Here is a 17,316-nt window from a genome sequence, read left to right as displayed (position 1 = left end):
TCTCTCACAGGATGCTTCCTGGTTGGCTTCCCTCATTCTAGGTTCTCCCCTCTCAATCCACCCCCTTCTCATCTGCAAAAGCAGTATGCTTAAAGTCCAAGTATGATCATGTCACTCCCCTTCTTGAAGCAGTTAGCTGACACACCTGGGCCCAGAGTCAGGAAGACCTGAATTCAAATCAAGCCTCAGATATTTATAAGCTGTGTGACCCTGGGCAAATCACATAACCTCTGCCTCAGTTTCCTCGATTGTAAAATGAAGAAAAGAGCAGCACCTACCTCACAAGGTGGTTGTAAAGATCAAATGAGATAATATTTATAAAGTGCTTAGTATAGTGCCTAGCACACAGTAGGTATTTAATAAATGGGTCTTTCCTTCCTTTCTCCTCTCCTTCCTCTTTTCCTGCTCAATAAACTCTACCGTCTCTCTTTCCCTCTAGGATCAGATACAAACTCTTCTTCTTGGCATCGAAAGCCCTCTCTCTGGCTGGCTCCATCCAGATTTCCCAGGCTTGCCCCACATGAATCCCCTTTCCGTACTCCATGTTGCAGCCAAGCTAGCGGGCTTGCAATTTCTTGTATACAACATTCCATCCTGTTCCCGTGTCTTTATCTGGACCATGCTCCATGCCTGGAATACACTCCCTCCTCGCCTCTGCCTCTTGGGACATTTAGCTCCCTTTAAGGCTTGTCCCAAATGCTAACCACCTCTTGCATGAGGCCTTTCTGGATTCCCTCTAATTGCTAGACCCCTCCCAAAATCACTTTGCTTTGACATTATAGACATTTTGTATTTGCTTCTCTGTGTACACATCGTCTCCCCTACCCTGGCCCTGCCTCCAATGGAAAATCAGCTCTGTTTTTATTTTACCCTCAGCACCTGGTACGATGTTTGACACATGGTAGACTCAATGGATGGATGGATATTAGAATTTGGGCATATCTGTCCCTTCCTCAGCCTTGTCTGGGTTAAATGTGTCATAGGATGTTAGAACTAGAACTAGAACGGACCTCAGAGGCCATCTAGTCCAACCCCCCTCCTTTTACAGATGGGGAAACTGAGGCACTGAGTTGTTAAGTGGAAGAGGGAAGCTTTGACTCATGACCCCCAGTTCAGCACTCCTTCCCTACACCTGCAGAGCACTGCATTCCCTGTTGGATTCTGTCACTGTACTGGTATATTACTGAGCTAATTTCCATCCCCACCCCCACTTTCTTTTTTGTTCTTTGTACCTAGCAGGGTACAAATGGAAATAAAGAGGATATGAAACAAGAAATATTAAAATAGCAAGAGTAGCAAGACTAAGAAAATGCCCCAAACTGTGGGCATTCTGTTCGCTCCATTCTACCCATCCATCTAGAAGTGATCAGATAGCCATAGTGAACCCCAGCAGTGTGCCCACTTCACAGATGGGAACCCAAGGCCTAAAGCAATGCAAGACTCAGCTTGGGATGTTTGGAGCCAGTGGCCGAGTCAAGCTGACCCCCACTACCTGGCTTCCTCGTGTATCTTGTCTGATATTTTGTGCATTGGATGGGACTTGGGTTGGTGAAGGCTAAGGGAGGGCACGATGCTCACAAGGCTCTCTCTGCTCCTCTTTCAGATAAAGGGCATGGTGAGGACCCTCGGCACGAAGAGAAGCAGGTGGAAGGTAAATAGCTGAGGGAACGGGGGCAAAGGAGGGAGTAGCTGTGATCTCTCGTTTGGCCCTGGCCCCCGTCTGTCTCCGCCCCGTTTCCTCTCCTTCCACCATGTTGCTCTTCCTGCTTCCCGTTCCCCCTTGTTTTCTTCAGTCCTGGCTCCCTACCTTACTCCCGTGGACTTAGCTTGGACTGGGGTGGGAGCGGTGACGCCCCCACCTGTGGGCGGGGTAGGGAATACAGGGTGATGGAGCATTCCAGGGCCGGACACCGGCAGGCAGGGCCTTTCTAGGCAGCACCGAGGAAAGATGACAACAAAACATGGGCTGGAAAGGCTTGAGCTGAAGCAGGTCAGGGGTTAGCCTGGTTCGGCTTGGTCATTAGAGTGGCAAGCAGGCAGAGCAGGGACCACAGTGAACAGGTCTCCGAAGTCTTCACTTGTCTTTGTGTCTCCAAAAACAGATCTGGTGAGATTCAAGAGGGCAGCTTATGGGGCAGCTAGGTGGCGCAATGGATAGAGCACCGGCCCTGGATTCAGGAGGACTCGAGTTCAAATCCGACCTCAGACACTTGACACTTACTAGCTGTGTGACCCTGGACAAGTCACTTAACCCTCATTGCCCACCCACCCCTGACCCCCCAAAAAAGGAGGGCAGCTTACTCTGCAGACATGCCCAACTTAGCCTCGCAGAGCTTTGAGTTAAAATAATTAAAGCACACAACTCTTCTGGAGGAACAAAAGGTCAATCTCAAGGAAAATAAGCGGGGGCAGGGGAATAGGAATGGAAGGGGCCTGGCAGGACCAGATCACCAACCATACTATAAAACAATTATCATCAAAACTATTTGTCAGGGGGGCAGCTAGGTGGCGCAGTGGATAGAGAACCAGCCCTGGATTCAGGAGGACCTGAGTTCAAATCCAGCCTCAGACCCTTGACACTTACTAGCTGTGTGACCCTGGGCAAGTCACTTAACCCCAATTGCCTCACCAAAAAAAACAACTATTTTTCAGGGGCAGCTGGGTGGTACAGTGGATAAAGCACCAGCCCTGGATTCAGGAGGATCTGAGTTCAAATCTGTCTTCAGACACTTGACACTTACTAGCCGTGTGACCCTGGGCAAGTCACTTAACCCTCATCGCCCCACCTAAAAAAAGAATTGTTAGCAGTTAAAAACAAAACCAAAAATATCTATCAAGTAGATTAAACAAGACCTAGGAAAAACTCCAGCCTAGAATCACAATAAAGCCAAGGACACCAACTACTAGGGTAAGAACTCCCTAGCAATTAAGAACTTCTGGGAAAACTGTAAATCAGTATGGTGGAAATTAGGGTTAGAGCATCATCTCACACCACATGCAATAGTAACCTCCAAATGAATCCATGACTTAAATATAATAATACAACCCTGGGAATTATTATTCCTATTTTACAGGTGACTAAACTAAGGCAAGCAGAAGTTAGGCGAGTTGCCCAAGGTCACACAGTTAGTAAGTCTCTACAACCAGATTTGAACTCAGATCTCCCTAACTCCAGGTCCAGCGCTCTGTCCACTGCACCACCTAGCTATAAAAGATCATCTCATAAAATACAGTTCAAGCATTAATTTTCATAGGATTGTATATTTGGAAGGGACCTTAGAAGTCAACTAGTCCAACCTTCTCATTATTACAGAAGAGGAAGCCAGTCCAGGGAGTTTGTGAGCTGCCCAGGGTTGCACAGATAGTAAATAACAGGCTTGAACCCAGGTCCCCTGGCTCCAAGTTTGGGTGTCCCTACACTGAACCTTGTAAACCCTAACACTCCCTGAGCTGACTGCCTGAGGAGTACATACATCCCAGGGCATGCTGGTAAATGCTTACCAAATAGTACTCTGTGCTGTGCGCACTTTCTGTCATTTTAAGTCTAGGCAATCAGCAAAACAATAAATCAAGCCCTGATTTGTAGCCTTTGCTGATTTCTGGGGTGAAAATACTCACATTGAACATTTAACGATCAGCATACAAGTTTGTCCATGGAGACAAGACATATAGAAGAGGTAGAGGCAGGTGGGAGCAGAAATCTCAAACCAAAGAATTGACCCTTTGCCATTAAGGCTGTAACAACGCAGCATCAATCATCTGGTGGCAATTGAATGGATTTGAGGCTTAGTGAAAGGAAGCTGGGTGGGTCAGTGGGTAGAGTGCTGGACTTGGCACCAGAAAGACTTTGGTTCAAATCCTGCCTTAGACATTTACTAGCTGTGTCTTCTTGAGCAAATAGTCGCCCATCTCTGTACCTCAGTTTCCTAACCTCTAAAAAGAGGGGGGTTGGACTTCGAAGACCCTCCAAGGTGTTGTTTAGCTCTAAATCTATGATTCTATAAACTCAGGAGGCAATCAAGGGTCTCTAACCTAGTTTAAGCAGAATCCAGAGGGACAGTTAGAACCCTGAGCTGTATCTTTCACCACACCCACCCCTTTCTTGGATACCAAAAAAAATGTGGAACAGCCCAGCTGTGTCCTTATCAAGTAGGTTCAGTGTGACTCTCTCCTCCTTCTCAGCCCCCTTGCCCATCACCCTCATGGCTAAGCACGGCCGAAGAGCCCTGAACTCAGGGGCATGGGGGGTGGTATGTCTTGGGCTGCTGGGCCATAGGGCTACCCAAGTAGGCATCACTGATCGGCAGGGGATTGGTGCCAATGGCAGGACACAGCACAGAGTCCAAGATCCCTCCCCACCTTCACTCCCTTCATGAAACTTTGATAGAAGCCTGCTCTGTGCATTCATGAGACATAGCAAGACTTCTCACTCTGAGAAGAGCTGACTTTTCCATGAAGGTTTAAAGTTTACAGACCGTTCTACATATACCATGTCGTTTGTTCCTCACAAAAGTCCTGTGAGGTAGGTGCTATGATTAGTCCAGTTTTACAGTCAAGGAAACTGAGGCACAGTGAGGTCAAGGGATTTGCCATGGGCTGCTTGGCTAGTAAGTGCCTGAGATGAGATTTGAACTCAGGTCTTCCTGACTAGTTCTAACACTCTGGCCACTACAGTACCTCACTTTCTCTTTGCTGACCACTTCCAAGATGGACTTAGCTCCTTTGCTGGCACCGATGTAGGCTGTCTTCTTCAGGGAAAACAGGGCACAGTCTCCTTGCTTCATTCCCTCCCCTCTCTGTCCCCTCGCAGGCATGTACCATGCACCCACACACACCCACGCACCCTTTCTGAGCTTTTCTAAACGTTTTTTACTGCTCTTAACAACTGGAAAATAGATTGTGTAAAAATAACCCGAGATGAAGGTAAAACATCAGAAGCAATCTTAAAACCCATTTCCTAGTATTCCCCGGTCTTTGTTGGCTTCGGCCTGCCTCGTCTTTCTTAGCTCCTTCTCTTAGAGAAAACCGAATCTGGTGTCAAGAAAACCTAGATTCAAATCCCATCTTTGCTGCTTCTTAGCTGTGTGACCCTGGCTGGGCAAGTCACTTCTGCTTTGGGGCCTCAGTCTCCTGATCTGTAAAAAGAGGGGAGTTGGACTCCAGGACCCCTGAGGTCCCTTCCAACTCTAGGACCCTCCTTTGATCGTACAAGCCGGCCCTGCCCAGCACCCCTGCAGCTCCTGTCTCCAAGTGGATGGTGTTTCTGAGCCTCCCCTTCCATATGCTCATTGCCCTTGGCTTACCCCCTTTCCTTCCTCCCTTCCTTCCTTCCTTCCTTCCTTTCTTTCTTTCTTCCTTTCTTCCTTCCTTTCTTCTTTTCTTCCTTCCTTCCTCCCTTCCTTCCTTCCTTCCTTCCTTCCTTCCTTCCTTTCTTTTTTGGGGTTTTTTTTTTTTGTTGTTTTTTAGTGAGGCAATTGGGGTTAAGTGACTTGCCCAGGGTCACACAGCTAGTAAGTGTTAAGTGTCTGAGGCCGGATTTGAACTCAGGTCCTCCTGACTCCAGGGCCGGTGCTCTATCCCCTTCCTTTCTTCTTTTCTTCCTTCCTTCCTTCCTTCCTTCCTTCCTTCCTTCCTTCCTTCCTTCCTTCCTTCCTTCCTTCCTTCCTTCCTTCCTTCCTTTCTTTCTGCAGGGCAATGGGGGTTAAGTGACTTACCCAGGGTCACACAGCTAGTAAGTGTCAAGTGTCTGAGGCTGGATTTGAACTCAGGTGCTCCTGAATCCAGGGCTGGTGCTTTATCCACTGCGCCACCTAGCTGCTGCCCCTCCCCCCTTTCCTTTCTTCCAGTAATCAGGGGACAGTAGGTAAAGAGGCTCACGTTGCTATCGTGTGGCCCTGGACAAGTCCTTGTTCTGTACCATACTACCTGTTTGACCTTGGGTCAAACATTTGCTGCCTTTCTCTCTGGGCTCTAACAAGAAGGGGCTGGACTAGACAGCGCCAAGGTCCTTTCTGGCTCCAGATTCATGTCCCACTGAGCCGGCAAGACTGAAACAGGGTTCTCCTGAAAAGCCAGTCACTCAGAGAAGGGCATCCTCCGGGCAGCTAGGGGGCACAATGGATAAAGCACCAGCCTTGGATTCAGGAGGACCTGAGTTCAAATTTGACCTTAGACACTTGGCACTTACTAGCTGTGTGACCCTGGGCAAGTCACTTAACCCTCATTGCCCTGCAAAAAAAAAAAAAAAAAAAGAAGGGCATCCTCCACCAGAAGCAGGGACGGGCTGGTGTTCCACTGAAAAGGGAAAAATCCCTTGGCCCCCAGCCGTTGGTACAGGAACAGAGCTGGGAGGTCAGAGCACAACCCGCCTTGAGTTCAAATCCCACCACAGGCACTGACCAGTTGAGTGACCCTGGGCCAATCCTTTAACCTCTCTGTTCCTCAGTTTCCTCAATTGTAAAATTGGGATAACAGGTGAGGAACAAATGAGATCGTATATGTAAAGCGATTTCCTCCCCAGGAGGAGAGGAAGCTAGGCAGCGCATTTACTTTGCTGGGCAATGGGATATCTTTCAGATGGCATTGGTGACGTCATACGGCATCTACGGAAGCAAGTGGAGACGCTTTTCAACACACGATATGGTAAGAGGTGGATCAGGGCCTGGGAGGGGGCGGGTGGGGGAGACTCCTGTGTTCACCAGCTGTCCCAGGTGAGATTTTAGTTTAAAGGAATCCAGCAAGGTCAGGAGTCAGGGAGTAGAGGAGGGAGAGAAAAAATTCTCTCTCAACATAGTCAGCCTTCAGCCACAGAATGAGGACCAGCTAAGGAGCACCAGCCAGAGGCCCGGGCTCTCCCTGTTTTTATTATATGTTACCTAGAGGCTACCTCAGGGTATGAGAGAAGTCAGTGCTCCCATTAAAAGTCTTTGCAGCAATTTGATGTCCCCTCCTGCCCTGCCCCCCAGACTAGTGACCCCCCGGAGGCCATGCCGTACTAATGAGGATCCTTGTCCCTTCAGCCAAAGCCATTGGCATTTCAGAGCCGGTCAAAGTCCCCTACTCTAAATTCCTGATGTACCCAGAAGAACTCTTTGTCGTGGGGCTGCCCGAGGGCATCTCCCTCCGGAGGCCTAACTGTTTTGGGATCGCCAAGCTCCGGAAAATCCTGGAGGCCAGCAGCAGCATCCACTTTGTCATTAAGAGGTAAGAAAGGGGGGCAGCTAGGTGACTCAGTGGATAAAGCACTGGCCCTGGATTCAGGAGGACCTGAGTTCAAATCTGACCTCAGACACTTGACACTTACTAGCTGTGTGACCCTGGGCAAGTCACTTAACCCTCATTGCCTCACCAAAAAAATTAAATTAGAAAAAAAAAGGAGGTAAGGAAGGATGGAACCCCCTAGAGCCAAGCCTGCTGGGCTCCAGGCCAAGGGATGTGGACCAAGATCTGGGAAGCACTAATGCCAGGGGCTCCAATGGACATGTTGTTAGGAACAAAGTGCAAGGCAGTATATGGAGAGCTGGCTTCCAAGTCAGGAAAACACGCATTCAAATCCTGCCTCTGATACATTAATCACCAAAAAAAGGGGTGGGGGAAAGGGAATAAAGAAGAACCCCAATGCTAAGTCGATAATCCAACTATGCTTTCTAACTTAAGTGGGGCCTAAAGTTGAGTGGGGACGGAAGGACTGGCTCTGGGGAGAGGGCTGGCCATTGTGGCATTGTTTAAATATTACATAGGGGCAGCTAGGTGGTACAGTGGATAGAGCACTGACCCTGGATTCGGGAGAACCTGAGTTCAAATCCAGCCTCAGACATTTAACACTTACTAGCTGTGTGACCCTGGGCAAGTCACTTAACCTCAATTGTCCCGCAAAAAAAAAATATCTATTACATGGGCTTATGTTCGAATCAAGATGGTGTCTGGATCCATGTGATGCTGGCGTCTCGACTGAAGGAGAATGGCACCATGGGCAAGAGTGATATGATGAGGAAAATCCAGGGCCCGGAAGAATTCTAGGCCAGCCTAGCTCTGCCACTGACTCACTGTGTGACCTTGAACCAGTCACCTACCCTTAAAAATGGAAAGAATCATCTCTGCCCCTCCTGCCTCACAGGGCTGTCAAGAAGGTCAGCAGAGATAATGGGGGTGAAAGCACTTTGTAAGGAATATAATTCAGAGGGGGTCACAACGACATAATATAACAAATGAAACAAAAAGTAAAATAACATAACAAAGCTCTGACTCTGGCTTGAGAAGATGATGGCGACCCTGCCTAGCCATCAGTAGGGTGGATGGTCTGGTTTGTTTTTCTAGGAGAGCAGGGAATGGTGGGTGTTGAGATGGCCATATTCTGTTATTGGTTCACATGCACCAGATGTTTGGGGGCGACTTATTAATCTGGTGTCAAGGGTCATTCTCTACTCAGGATCAGGGCCTGGTCCCTGCTCAGAGTGAGGCTGGACTCAAGACTCATTCCCTTGTCAGGATTACGACTTCTCGGTTTGGCCAGGCCCAGGCCTCCGTCTCTAGTCAGGGTTAGGGTTCAGTCTCTGGTCAGGCCCTGAGCTCAGTGTGAGGGTGTTTAGGGCCAACCCTCTGGTCAGGGTTCAAGGTTCAGAATGTGTCTTCGTGTCAGTACTATGAATCTCCTGCCCCCCAGTTCCAGAGTCCTTTGAAACAGCCTATGGGGACAACCAGGAGAAAAGAGCTGAGGCCCCTATCCAAGCACAAACACCAAGTGCTAGTCTGGACAGGGACCGTGGCTTTTCTTTATTTCTGGGAAGCTGCTCATGGCCTCCTTACCCAGCTCCAAGGAGTTTACCATCCTTCACTCATTCATTCATTCATTCATTCATTCATTCTCTCTCTCTCTCTCTCTCTCTCTCACACACACACACACACACACACACACACACACACACACATTCTCTTTCTCTCTCTCTCTCTCTCTCTCTCTCTCTCTCTCTTTCTCTGAAGTAGGCCCTAAAGGCAACAGAAAAAGTGCAGCACTAATGTCATTTCACCATCGTGGAGAGAGAGACACACCCAGGGCTTAATCTGAGTAGGCCATGGTTGTTTGCTCACCTCATTTTTACTCTGAACCAAACAAGCACCAAATAAAATAGATATTTCTGTTTACACAGCTAAAGAGAAAAAGAGAATTGTAGTGAAGCTACCAAAATCTATTGCGTACAGCTGGCTTTTATATATATTTGCATACATAATTCAGTTACATGTATTTAATAATCTAACATCTCTAGCTCACAGTTTATGTATTCTATATTATAAAATATACCATAAAAATCAGTTAATATCATAAGTGCAGTTACCTAATAATTTGACTTTTATATAATTTAAGTATAGAATACATTTCAACCTGTAGCTCCAGAACCATCCTGCCAAGTCTGTTTCTTTGTAGCCTTTCTTCCCTGCGTTTTAAAAGAGATTCTTAGTGCTTTTCTTTCTTTCTTTCTTTCTTTCTTTCTTTCTTTCTTTCTTTCTTTCTTTCTTTTTCTTTCTTTCTTTCTTTCCTTCCTTCCTTCCTTCCTTCCTTCCTTCCTTCCTTCCTTCCTTCCTTCCTTCCTTCCTTCCTTCCTTCCTTCCTTCCTTCCTTCCTTCCTTCCTTCCTTCCTTCTTTCTTTCTTTCTTTCTTTCTTTCTTTCTTTCTTTCTTTCTTTCTTTCTTTCTTTCTTTCCTTCTTTCTTTCCTTCTTTCTTTCTTTCTTTTCTTTCTTTCCTTCTTTCTTTCCTTCTTTCTTTCCTTCTTTCTTTCCTTCTTTCTTTCCTTCTTTCCTTCTTTCTTTCTTTCTTTCTTTCTTTCTTTCTTTCTTTCTTTCTTTCTTTCTTTCTTTCTTTCTTTCCTTTCTTCCTTCCTTCCTTCCTTCCTTCCTTCCTTCCTTCCTTCCTTCCTTCCTTCCTTCCTTCCTTCCTTCCTTCCTTCCTTCTTTCTTTCTTTCTTTCTTTCTTTCTTTCTTTCTTTCTTTCTTTCTTTCTTTCTTTTTTTACTGCCCTAGCCTTACTCTCCCATGCTCCACCCCATACACACTGCGGGGAAAAAACGTAAAATGAAAATTTTAGCAAATACTCATAGAAACAAATTCCTACATCTCCTGTGTCTGAAAGCATCGCTCTCATTCTGCATCATGAGTCCTTCACCTCTATCAGGAGTTGGGTAACAGGCTGCGTCGTCAGTATCCTGGAATCATTGGTCACTGCCTGAATTGGAGCATCTGGGTGGTATAATGGATAGAGCTCCAGGCCTGAAATCAGGAGGGTCTGAGTTCAAATACGGCCTCAGATACTTCCTCGATTATAAGAAGCCTTGCCCAAACCTCCTTCCCTCCCCCTCCCCCCAAAAAGTCTTTGTATTTATGTATTTGTTTTATGTATATTCATAAACATATATGTTGTCTCCCCCTATAAAATGTAATCCCCTCGAGGGTAAGGACTGTTTCGTTTTTCTCATTAAATGTCCTAAACACATAGTAGGTGCTTGTTGATTGATTGTTTGACATCAGGCTGAGGGTGCAAAGATAAAAACCAAAAACAGCCCCTGCCCACAGGGAGCTTACAGTCAAATGAGAGAGAAAGCATGCAAACAACTATGGACAAACCAGACCTATCCAAAATAATCTCCATGGGCAGGCACCATGGGATTAGGAAGGAAGAGGATGAAAGAGGTTAAGTATTGACAAACGGAGGGATTTGCAGGCCTTTTTTGCTGCTCATGCTTTGTATCCGTTAAACTCTTATAAGATTTTAAGCTCAGTGAAAGCAGGGACTGCATCTTATATGAACTTGATCAAGGGGCTCTGCACATAATAGATGTTTAATCATTATTGAGCTGAAATGAACTTGGATTAATCTTGGTTTGGTTTTATCATCAGATGTCTTTAAGAATAATGGTTTGGGCCCTGGATTCAGGAGGACTTGAATTCAAATCCGGCCTCATACACTTAATGCTTGCTAGCTGTGCGACCCTGGGCAAGTCACTTAACCCTCATTGCCCTGCAAAGAATAATGGTTTGGCTCTGTGAAAAAGCCAAATTGAGTCATTTCCCCAGAGGGAGAAAGGCCTCCAAAGTGAAGCAGGGACAACAAACGGGCAAGAGAAAAAAGTCCATGTTCTTGTTTAGTAATGGGTCCGTGACCCATTCTTCTCATGTGAGAATATAATCTCAAATTCCAAAGGCTTTGTCCCCACGTTGACTGAGCTCCCTGAGGGCAGGGGATATGGCTTTTTGACCCTTCTCCTTGGCCTCAAGTCTTACTCAGTTCTCTCCAGATGGACCCGAGTCCTTTGGAACCACAGGATGCTAGAGGTGAAAGGGGTCTTAGAGACCTCCATGTTTCACAAAGTAGACTCAGGCCTAGCCAGGGGAAATGTGTTGTCCGGGTCACACAGTGAGTCACTGGCTTGAGCCAGGACCAGAAGTCACAGTGCCTGGAACCCTGGTTTCATTCTCTTTCCCAACACCGTCTGCCTTCTGTCTGAGAATCGCCTTGGATGGAGGCTGTGGAGGGAGGCGGGGAGTGGGAAGGAGGGAGACCCTGAAGCAAAGTCAGCTGGGTCCATCCGTCTCTGACAGCCTGGTTTGTGGTGTTTTACAGGCCTGAACTCCTTGCAGAAGGGATCAAAGAGACAGCCACTGACAGCCCTGGGACCCTAGGTAGGATTTTGTACTCGGCAAATGTCAAAGAAGTCATGTGAGAAAACAGAAGGATTCCGTGTCCCGTGTTCTTAGGATTGTTTCCTGTGTGTCTTCCCTCTCTTGCCCTTCTCTCCCCATAGCTCTCCCAGCTTTGTCTCTCCTTGGAGCCAACCTCTCCCAGCAGCCCCATTGTTCCTCCTCCTCCCTACTTCCCCTCGGCTCTTCTCTTTCCTCCTTTTCTTTGTCCTCTTCCCCTTCCTGTCATCTGTCTATCTGTTCATGGGCACGTCTTATCTTCGTTATCATCCTAATTCTTTCCCATCTTCTGTTTACATGCTTAGAGAGAGATTCCGGGGACTCCTTGGCAGACGAGACTGTAAAAAGACAGGGGTTTCAAGGTAAGTGGGGCCAGCCTGGGAGGGAGTCCTTATAAGCTTCTATATGCTCAAAGTGCACTGTTACATTGGTCTCAGGCCTTGGGGCTGGGAGGAGGCTGCATGTGTTAGCAAAGTCAGCGGCCTAGGAGCTGGTCTTGAGCAATCGCTGTGTGAGGGAGGCCTGATGCACTGCAGCGGCAGGCCAGGAGAGTGTGGGCATGCTGGGTCAGGCATTGCTGACTTACAAATGAGGAAACTAAGGCAAACAGGGTGAGGTGACTTGCCCAGGGTCACACAGATAGTAAGTGTCTGAGGCTGGATTTGAACTCAGGAAGATGAGTCTTCCTGACTCTAAGCCCAACTCTATGTCCACTGTACCACCTAGCTCGTCTCAGATTAATGGTTATTTTTTCCAAAATAGGTGTTTTGAGAGTTGGGGGTTTTTGGGGGGTTTTTGTTTTTGTTTTTTTGCTCTTTACTATTGCTTTTATTTTCCTTGTGATTGCCTCTTTAGGTGAAGGAGGGGAAAAAATATATTGGGAAATTAAGGTCTGGGGGGGGGCAATTGGGGTTAAGTGACTTGCCCAGGGTCACACAGCTAGTAAGTGTTAAGTGTCTGAGGCCGGATTTGAACCCAGGTACTCCTGACTCCAGGGCTGGTGCTCTATCCACTGCGCCACCTAGCTGCCCCTGGTCCTTTTTCAAAAAAAAGATAATTTATAAACATTTGCAAGACTTTTTCTGCTTGGCCCCAGAGGCAGAGCCAGGAGCACAGGTAGGAGTTGTAGAGGGGCAGATTTTGGTTTGAAGTCGGTAAAACACTAGCATTGTCCCAGAGAGGAAGAGTTTAACGAGGGAGATTCTGGCTCCCCCGCTCTGGAGGTCTTCAGACAGGCTGGGTAGCTACTTATCGGGTGTGGGATCATCAAGATTCTTTCCAGGTTTGGTTTAGATTAGGGGGCCATTGAGATCCCTCCTGCCTCTGAAATTCTGAGATCACTGCACTCATCCTCATCCTGACGTGGAGGTGCCCCCAGGTTCTTCTTCTTTGGCAATTGGGGTTAAGTGACTTGCCCAGGGTCACACAGCCAGTAAGTGTCAAGTGTTTGAGGTCAAATTTGAACTCAGGCCCTCCTGACTCCAGGGCCAGTGCTCTATCCACTGTGCCACCTAGCTGCCCCTGCCCCCAGGTTCTTAAAGGCTACTCCAAGGGACCCCAAACTCAGCAGGTTCTGCCAGTCATGCTGTCGAGGATTAGAGTGTGGTCCTGGGGACCAGCTTTCTACTGTCCTGGGAACAACCGCACTAATTTGAGGGGTTAACCATGAAAACAGGGATTCTTTGAGCCTGGCAACTGATGAAAAGGATAAATATACAAAATGGTCCCCAGTCCACTTCTACAGTGACGATGGCAGGGTCAGAAGATGATAAGAATCATATTATTTTTAGGCCAGCCATGAAATATTAATCTAGATATTGATATTCTAACTGGGAGATCTTTGCCTAAGGACCAGAGAATTGACATTGTCTTGGAGGGACTGAACCATATTAATATCAGCCTTCTCACTCTAAGCCAAACCAGAAGTCTTAAGGAAGTTACAGCTAAGTGGAAAGTTGGCTCACAATTCCTCCTTGGGGGGACCCTCCCCTGCCCACAAAAAAAAAAAAGTTGGCAGAGCTGGCTTCATCTTGAAGGCATAGGCAACATCGGGAAACATCATTGCCAGCAGTCACTTGGTCATCCCACCATGCATTGCTTATCATGAACATTTAAAAAAGACCACCATGAAAGTAATTTCTGCTCATGAGCCAATGTGTGATGTTGAGAATGTCAAGGTAGAGAAATTCTATGCAGAAATCCATGAGGTCCTTCAAAATAGCTCAAGACAAATATTTACAGACTTCAGCAAAAGATGCACGTAAACAGGATAGCAAAAAAAATGTTGGGAAATCTAGTTCAGGATTAAGAAAGGAAAGAGAACAAAGGTCTATAGAGAAGCCTCCCTTCTATGTGTCATGAACACTTTCCTTTTATAAAATTTCATTTCTCCAATGAATAAAAATCTGTTTTCTCTCCTTCACACATACCCCCATTAAAAAAAACAACCCGGGGGTTAGCTAGGTGGTGCAGTGGATAGAGCACTGGCCCTGGATTCAGGAGGACCTGAGTTCAAATCCAGCATCAGACACTTGATACTTACTAGCTGTGTGACCCTGGGCAAGTCACTTAACCCCAATTGCCTCACCAAAAAAACCAAACCAAACCAAACAAAAACCAACAACCCTACTAATAAATACATTTAATCAGATAAAACAGATTCCCACAATGACTGTGTCCAGAAAAATATATGTGACCTTCTCCACGCAGAGTCCACTGCCATTCGGTCAGGAGGATGGTCTCAAGCTTCATCATCAGCCCTCTGGAATGGTGATTGGTCATTGTGTTGACCAGAGTCATGAATACTTTCAGGAGAGAGTTGGAAGATATTCATCATACATGACGAGCAGCAATGTCACACAAAAACAGAAATTGGCACTATCATAGAACTAAGACTAGACAGAGGCCATTTGGTCAGCCACCTTCATTTTATAGACTGAAGCCAAATGCGGGTAAGAAGCTTGCCCAAGATTGTACAAGGAGTAGGCATCACTGAAACAAGGTCTTCCACCTACAAAGACAGTGCTCATTCCTTGTACTACAGTCAGTCTCTCTCTCTCTCTCTCTCTCTCTCTCTCTCTCTCTCTCTCTCTCTCTCTCTCTCTCTCTCTCTTTTTTTTTTTGGTGAGGCAATTGGGGTTAAGTGACTTGCCCAAGGTCACACAGCTAGTAAGTGTCAAGTGTCTGAGGCCGGATTTGAACTCGGGTCCTCCTGACTCCAGGGCCAGTGCTCTATCCACTGCTCCACCTAGCTGCCCCTACAGTGTCTCTTAAGAGAAAGAAAATAGCTGGTTTCCATAAGTGTTTGTGGAATGAATGAATGAATGAATGAGACAGTAATTTGTAAATTACCACTCTTTATGCAGTTGGATCACTGCCTCATTACAGCAAATGTCAAAATTAGTCCCAAATTTAGAAGAAAGGTTAAATATGGGAAGAAGCCATTGCATACAAATGACAACAGCTCTACCCTGACGTATTTGAATGAGCATTTGAGGCTATAAAATGGAAAATGGATAAAGAAAAAAACATTGACACCAACTACCATCCTTTCCTACAAAACTTTAACTGATATTAAGTGATTGCCACTAGGAAGAGTCCAAAGGAACCTAGGAACCACTTTAGACAGAAAACATTTGATTTTGGCAAAACAGAGGGATGAGGCAGCCAACAGCAACACCTGTTTAGAATAGGAATTTATTTGCAAAATGTTAAGGACGGGGGCGACTAGGTGGCGCAGTGGATAAAACACCAGCCCTGGATTCAGAAAGACCTGAGTTCAAATTCGGCCTCAGACACTTGACACTTACTAGCTGCGTGACCCTGGGCAAGTCACTTAACCCTCATTGCCCTGAAAAAAAAAAAATGTTAAGGAGGCAGAATAGAAGATCACGACCTGCGTTGCCTCATGAAGGAAAGGAAAGGCTGACACGCAGTCTGCAAAAATTTTGGCATGAGACTAATCTAAACCAAGTCATCTCATGATCATTTATAGATGAAACTGCAATGAGGGCAGCAAACAATCAATCAATCGATAAACATTTATATAGTGCCTCTTGTGCTGTACAAATGTTATTTCGTTTGATCCTCACAACATCCCCATTTTACAGATGAGTAAACTGAGGCAAGCAGAGTTTAAGTGACTTGTCCAGGGTCACACAGCTAGTAAGGCCAGATTTTAACTCGAGTCTTCCTGACCCGAGGCCCAATGACTATGCCACCAACTGTGAGATATATAGGAGAAGGGAAAGATACACTCTCTGCCTTCAGGGAATTTATGGCCACTCTAAGAGATGAGATCAGAGTCCTAAGTTCCTAGATTTGAGCTGGAAGGGACCTTGGAAATCATTTGAATCTAACTCCCTCACTTCACAGAGGAGGAAGCTTAGTCTCAGAGAAGTTAAGTAACACAGGGTCACACCCTGATATCCACAGCAAGATTCAAACCCAGTTCATTCTTTTTTTTTTTTTTAGTGAGGCAATTGGGTTTAAGTGACTTGCCCAGGGTCACACAGCTAGTAAGTGTCAAGTGTCTGAGGCCGGATTTGAACTCAGGTCCTCCTGAATCCAGGGCCGGTGCTCTATCCACTGTGCCACCTAGCTGCCCCTAAACCCAGTTCATTCTGACTCCAACACTGTCCATTACCCTGGAGGTGTCACATTCAAGGTCCCCCACCCACACCCCTGCCTTGGCACAAAACTCCAGCATGTGGCCCCAACCAGATATAATTAGAATTGGGAAATGTTTAACATTAATAAATGCAAGTACAGAATAAATAAGGTTAATTTTTGGTTCTCTAAGCTAATACATAGCCCATAAGAATCCATTTTGATTTGAGTTTGCCACCACTCATCACCCTGCACCTTATATACCTGGAACAACAGAGAAACAGGAAGTGTTTAACTGCCTAGGGAGGAGAGAGAGTCAAGTAGGCAGGAGTAACTAGAGAAAGGGCCATGGACCAAGCTCACACACCACTTCCAGGAAGCCCTCCTTGAACACACGAAGCTATACTGATCACTCCCATCTCTGACCTTCTTTAATGCTGTGTGTGCTATCTCCTGCCTATTGACAGTCAATCAAGTGTTAACTATCTACTGTGTGCTAGGACTGTGTTAAGCCTTGGGCAGATAAAGACAAAGCAAAGCAATGCCTGCCCTCACAGAGCTTATATTCTCTTTTTCTTTTTTTTTTTTTGGTAAGGCAATTGGGGTTAAGTGACTTGCCCAGGGTCACACAGCTAGTAAGTGTTAAGTGTCTGAGGCTGGATTTGAACTCAGGTACTCCTGAATCCAGGGCTGGTACTTTATCCACTGTGCCACCTAGCTGCCCCCAGAGTTTATATTCTCATGGGGAAGACATGTATGGCCATGTTTATGTACAAGAGACATACAAAGTGATACAAAGTCTGCATCTCGCGTCACTATCTAACAGACACTATCTCCCCCACTAGATTGCCGACTCCCTGAATGTAGGGCCGGTGTCTTGGAGCTCTTTGCTCCCCACCCAAACATAGTGCCTAGCACAGTGTGGACCACAGAGTGATGCTCAGTGGAATGCCAGAAGCTTCCCCAGAGGTCATTGAGTCCATCCCCCGCCTTTGGGCAAGAGAGCACTGCGACATTCC

The 17,316-nt window shown here is 46.4% G+C and overlaps 1 protein-coding gene across 4 annotated transcripts in view; it reads left to right on the top strand.

The window, feature by feature from the left end:
• Positions 1-17,316, top strand: part of GTF2IRD1 (GTF2I repeat domain containing 1) — a 244,094-nt gene that overhangs the window by 162,854 nt on the left and 63,924 nt on the right. For all 4 annotated transcript variants that reach the window (XM_043964256.1, XM_043964257.1, XM_043964255.1 and 1 more), the window contains exons 15-19: positions 1,604-1,651; positions 6,577-6,642; positions 7,020-7,203; positions 11,613-11,671; positions 11,995-12,051. In XM_043964256.1, coding sequence (XP_043820191.1) covers positions 1,604-1,651; positions 6,577-6,642; positions 7,020-7,203; positions 11,613-11,671; positions 11,995-12,051 — 414 coding nt within the window. The remainder of the gene's footprint in view (positions 1-1,603; positions 1,652-6,576; positions 6,643-7,019; positions 7,204-11,612; positions 11,672-11,994; positions 12,052-17,316) is intronic.

This window comes from Dromiciops gliroides, chromosome 4, assembly GCF_019393635.1.
Source record: "Dromiciops gliroides isolate mDroGli1 chromosome 4, mDroGli1.pri, whole genome shotgun sequence".
Lineage (NCBI taxonomy): Eukaryota > Metazoa > Chordata > Mammalia > Microbiotheria > Microbiotheriidae > Dromiciops > Dromiciops gliroides.
The sequence above is the reverse complement of the archived record's forward strand: the minus strand, read 5'-3'. Positions and strand labels throughout refer to the sequence as shown.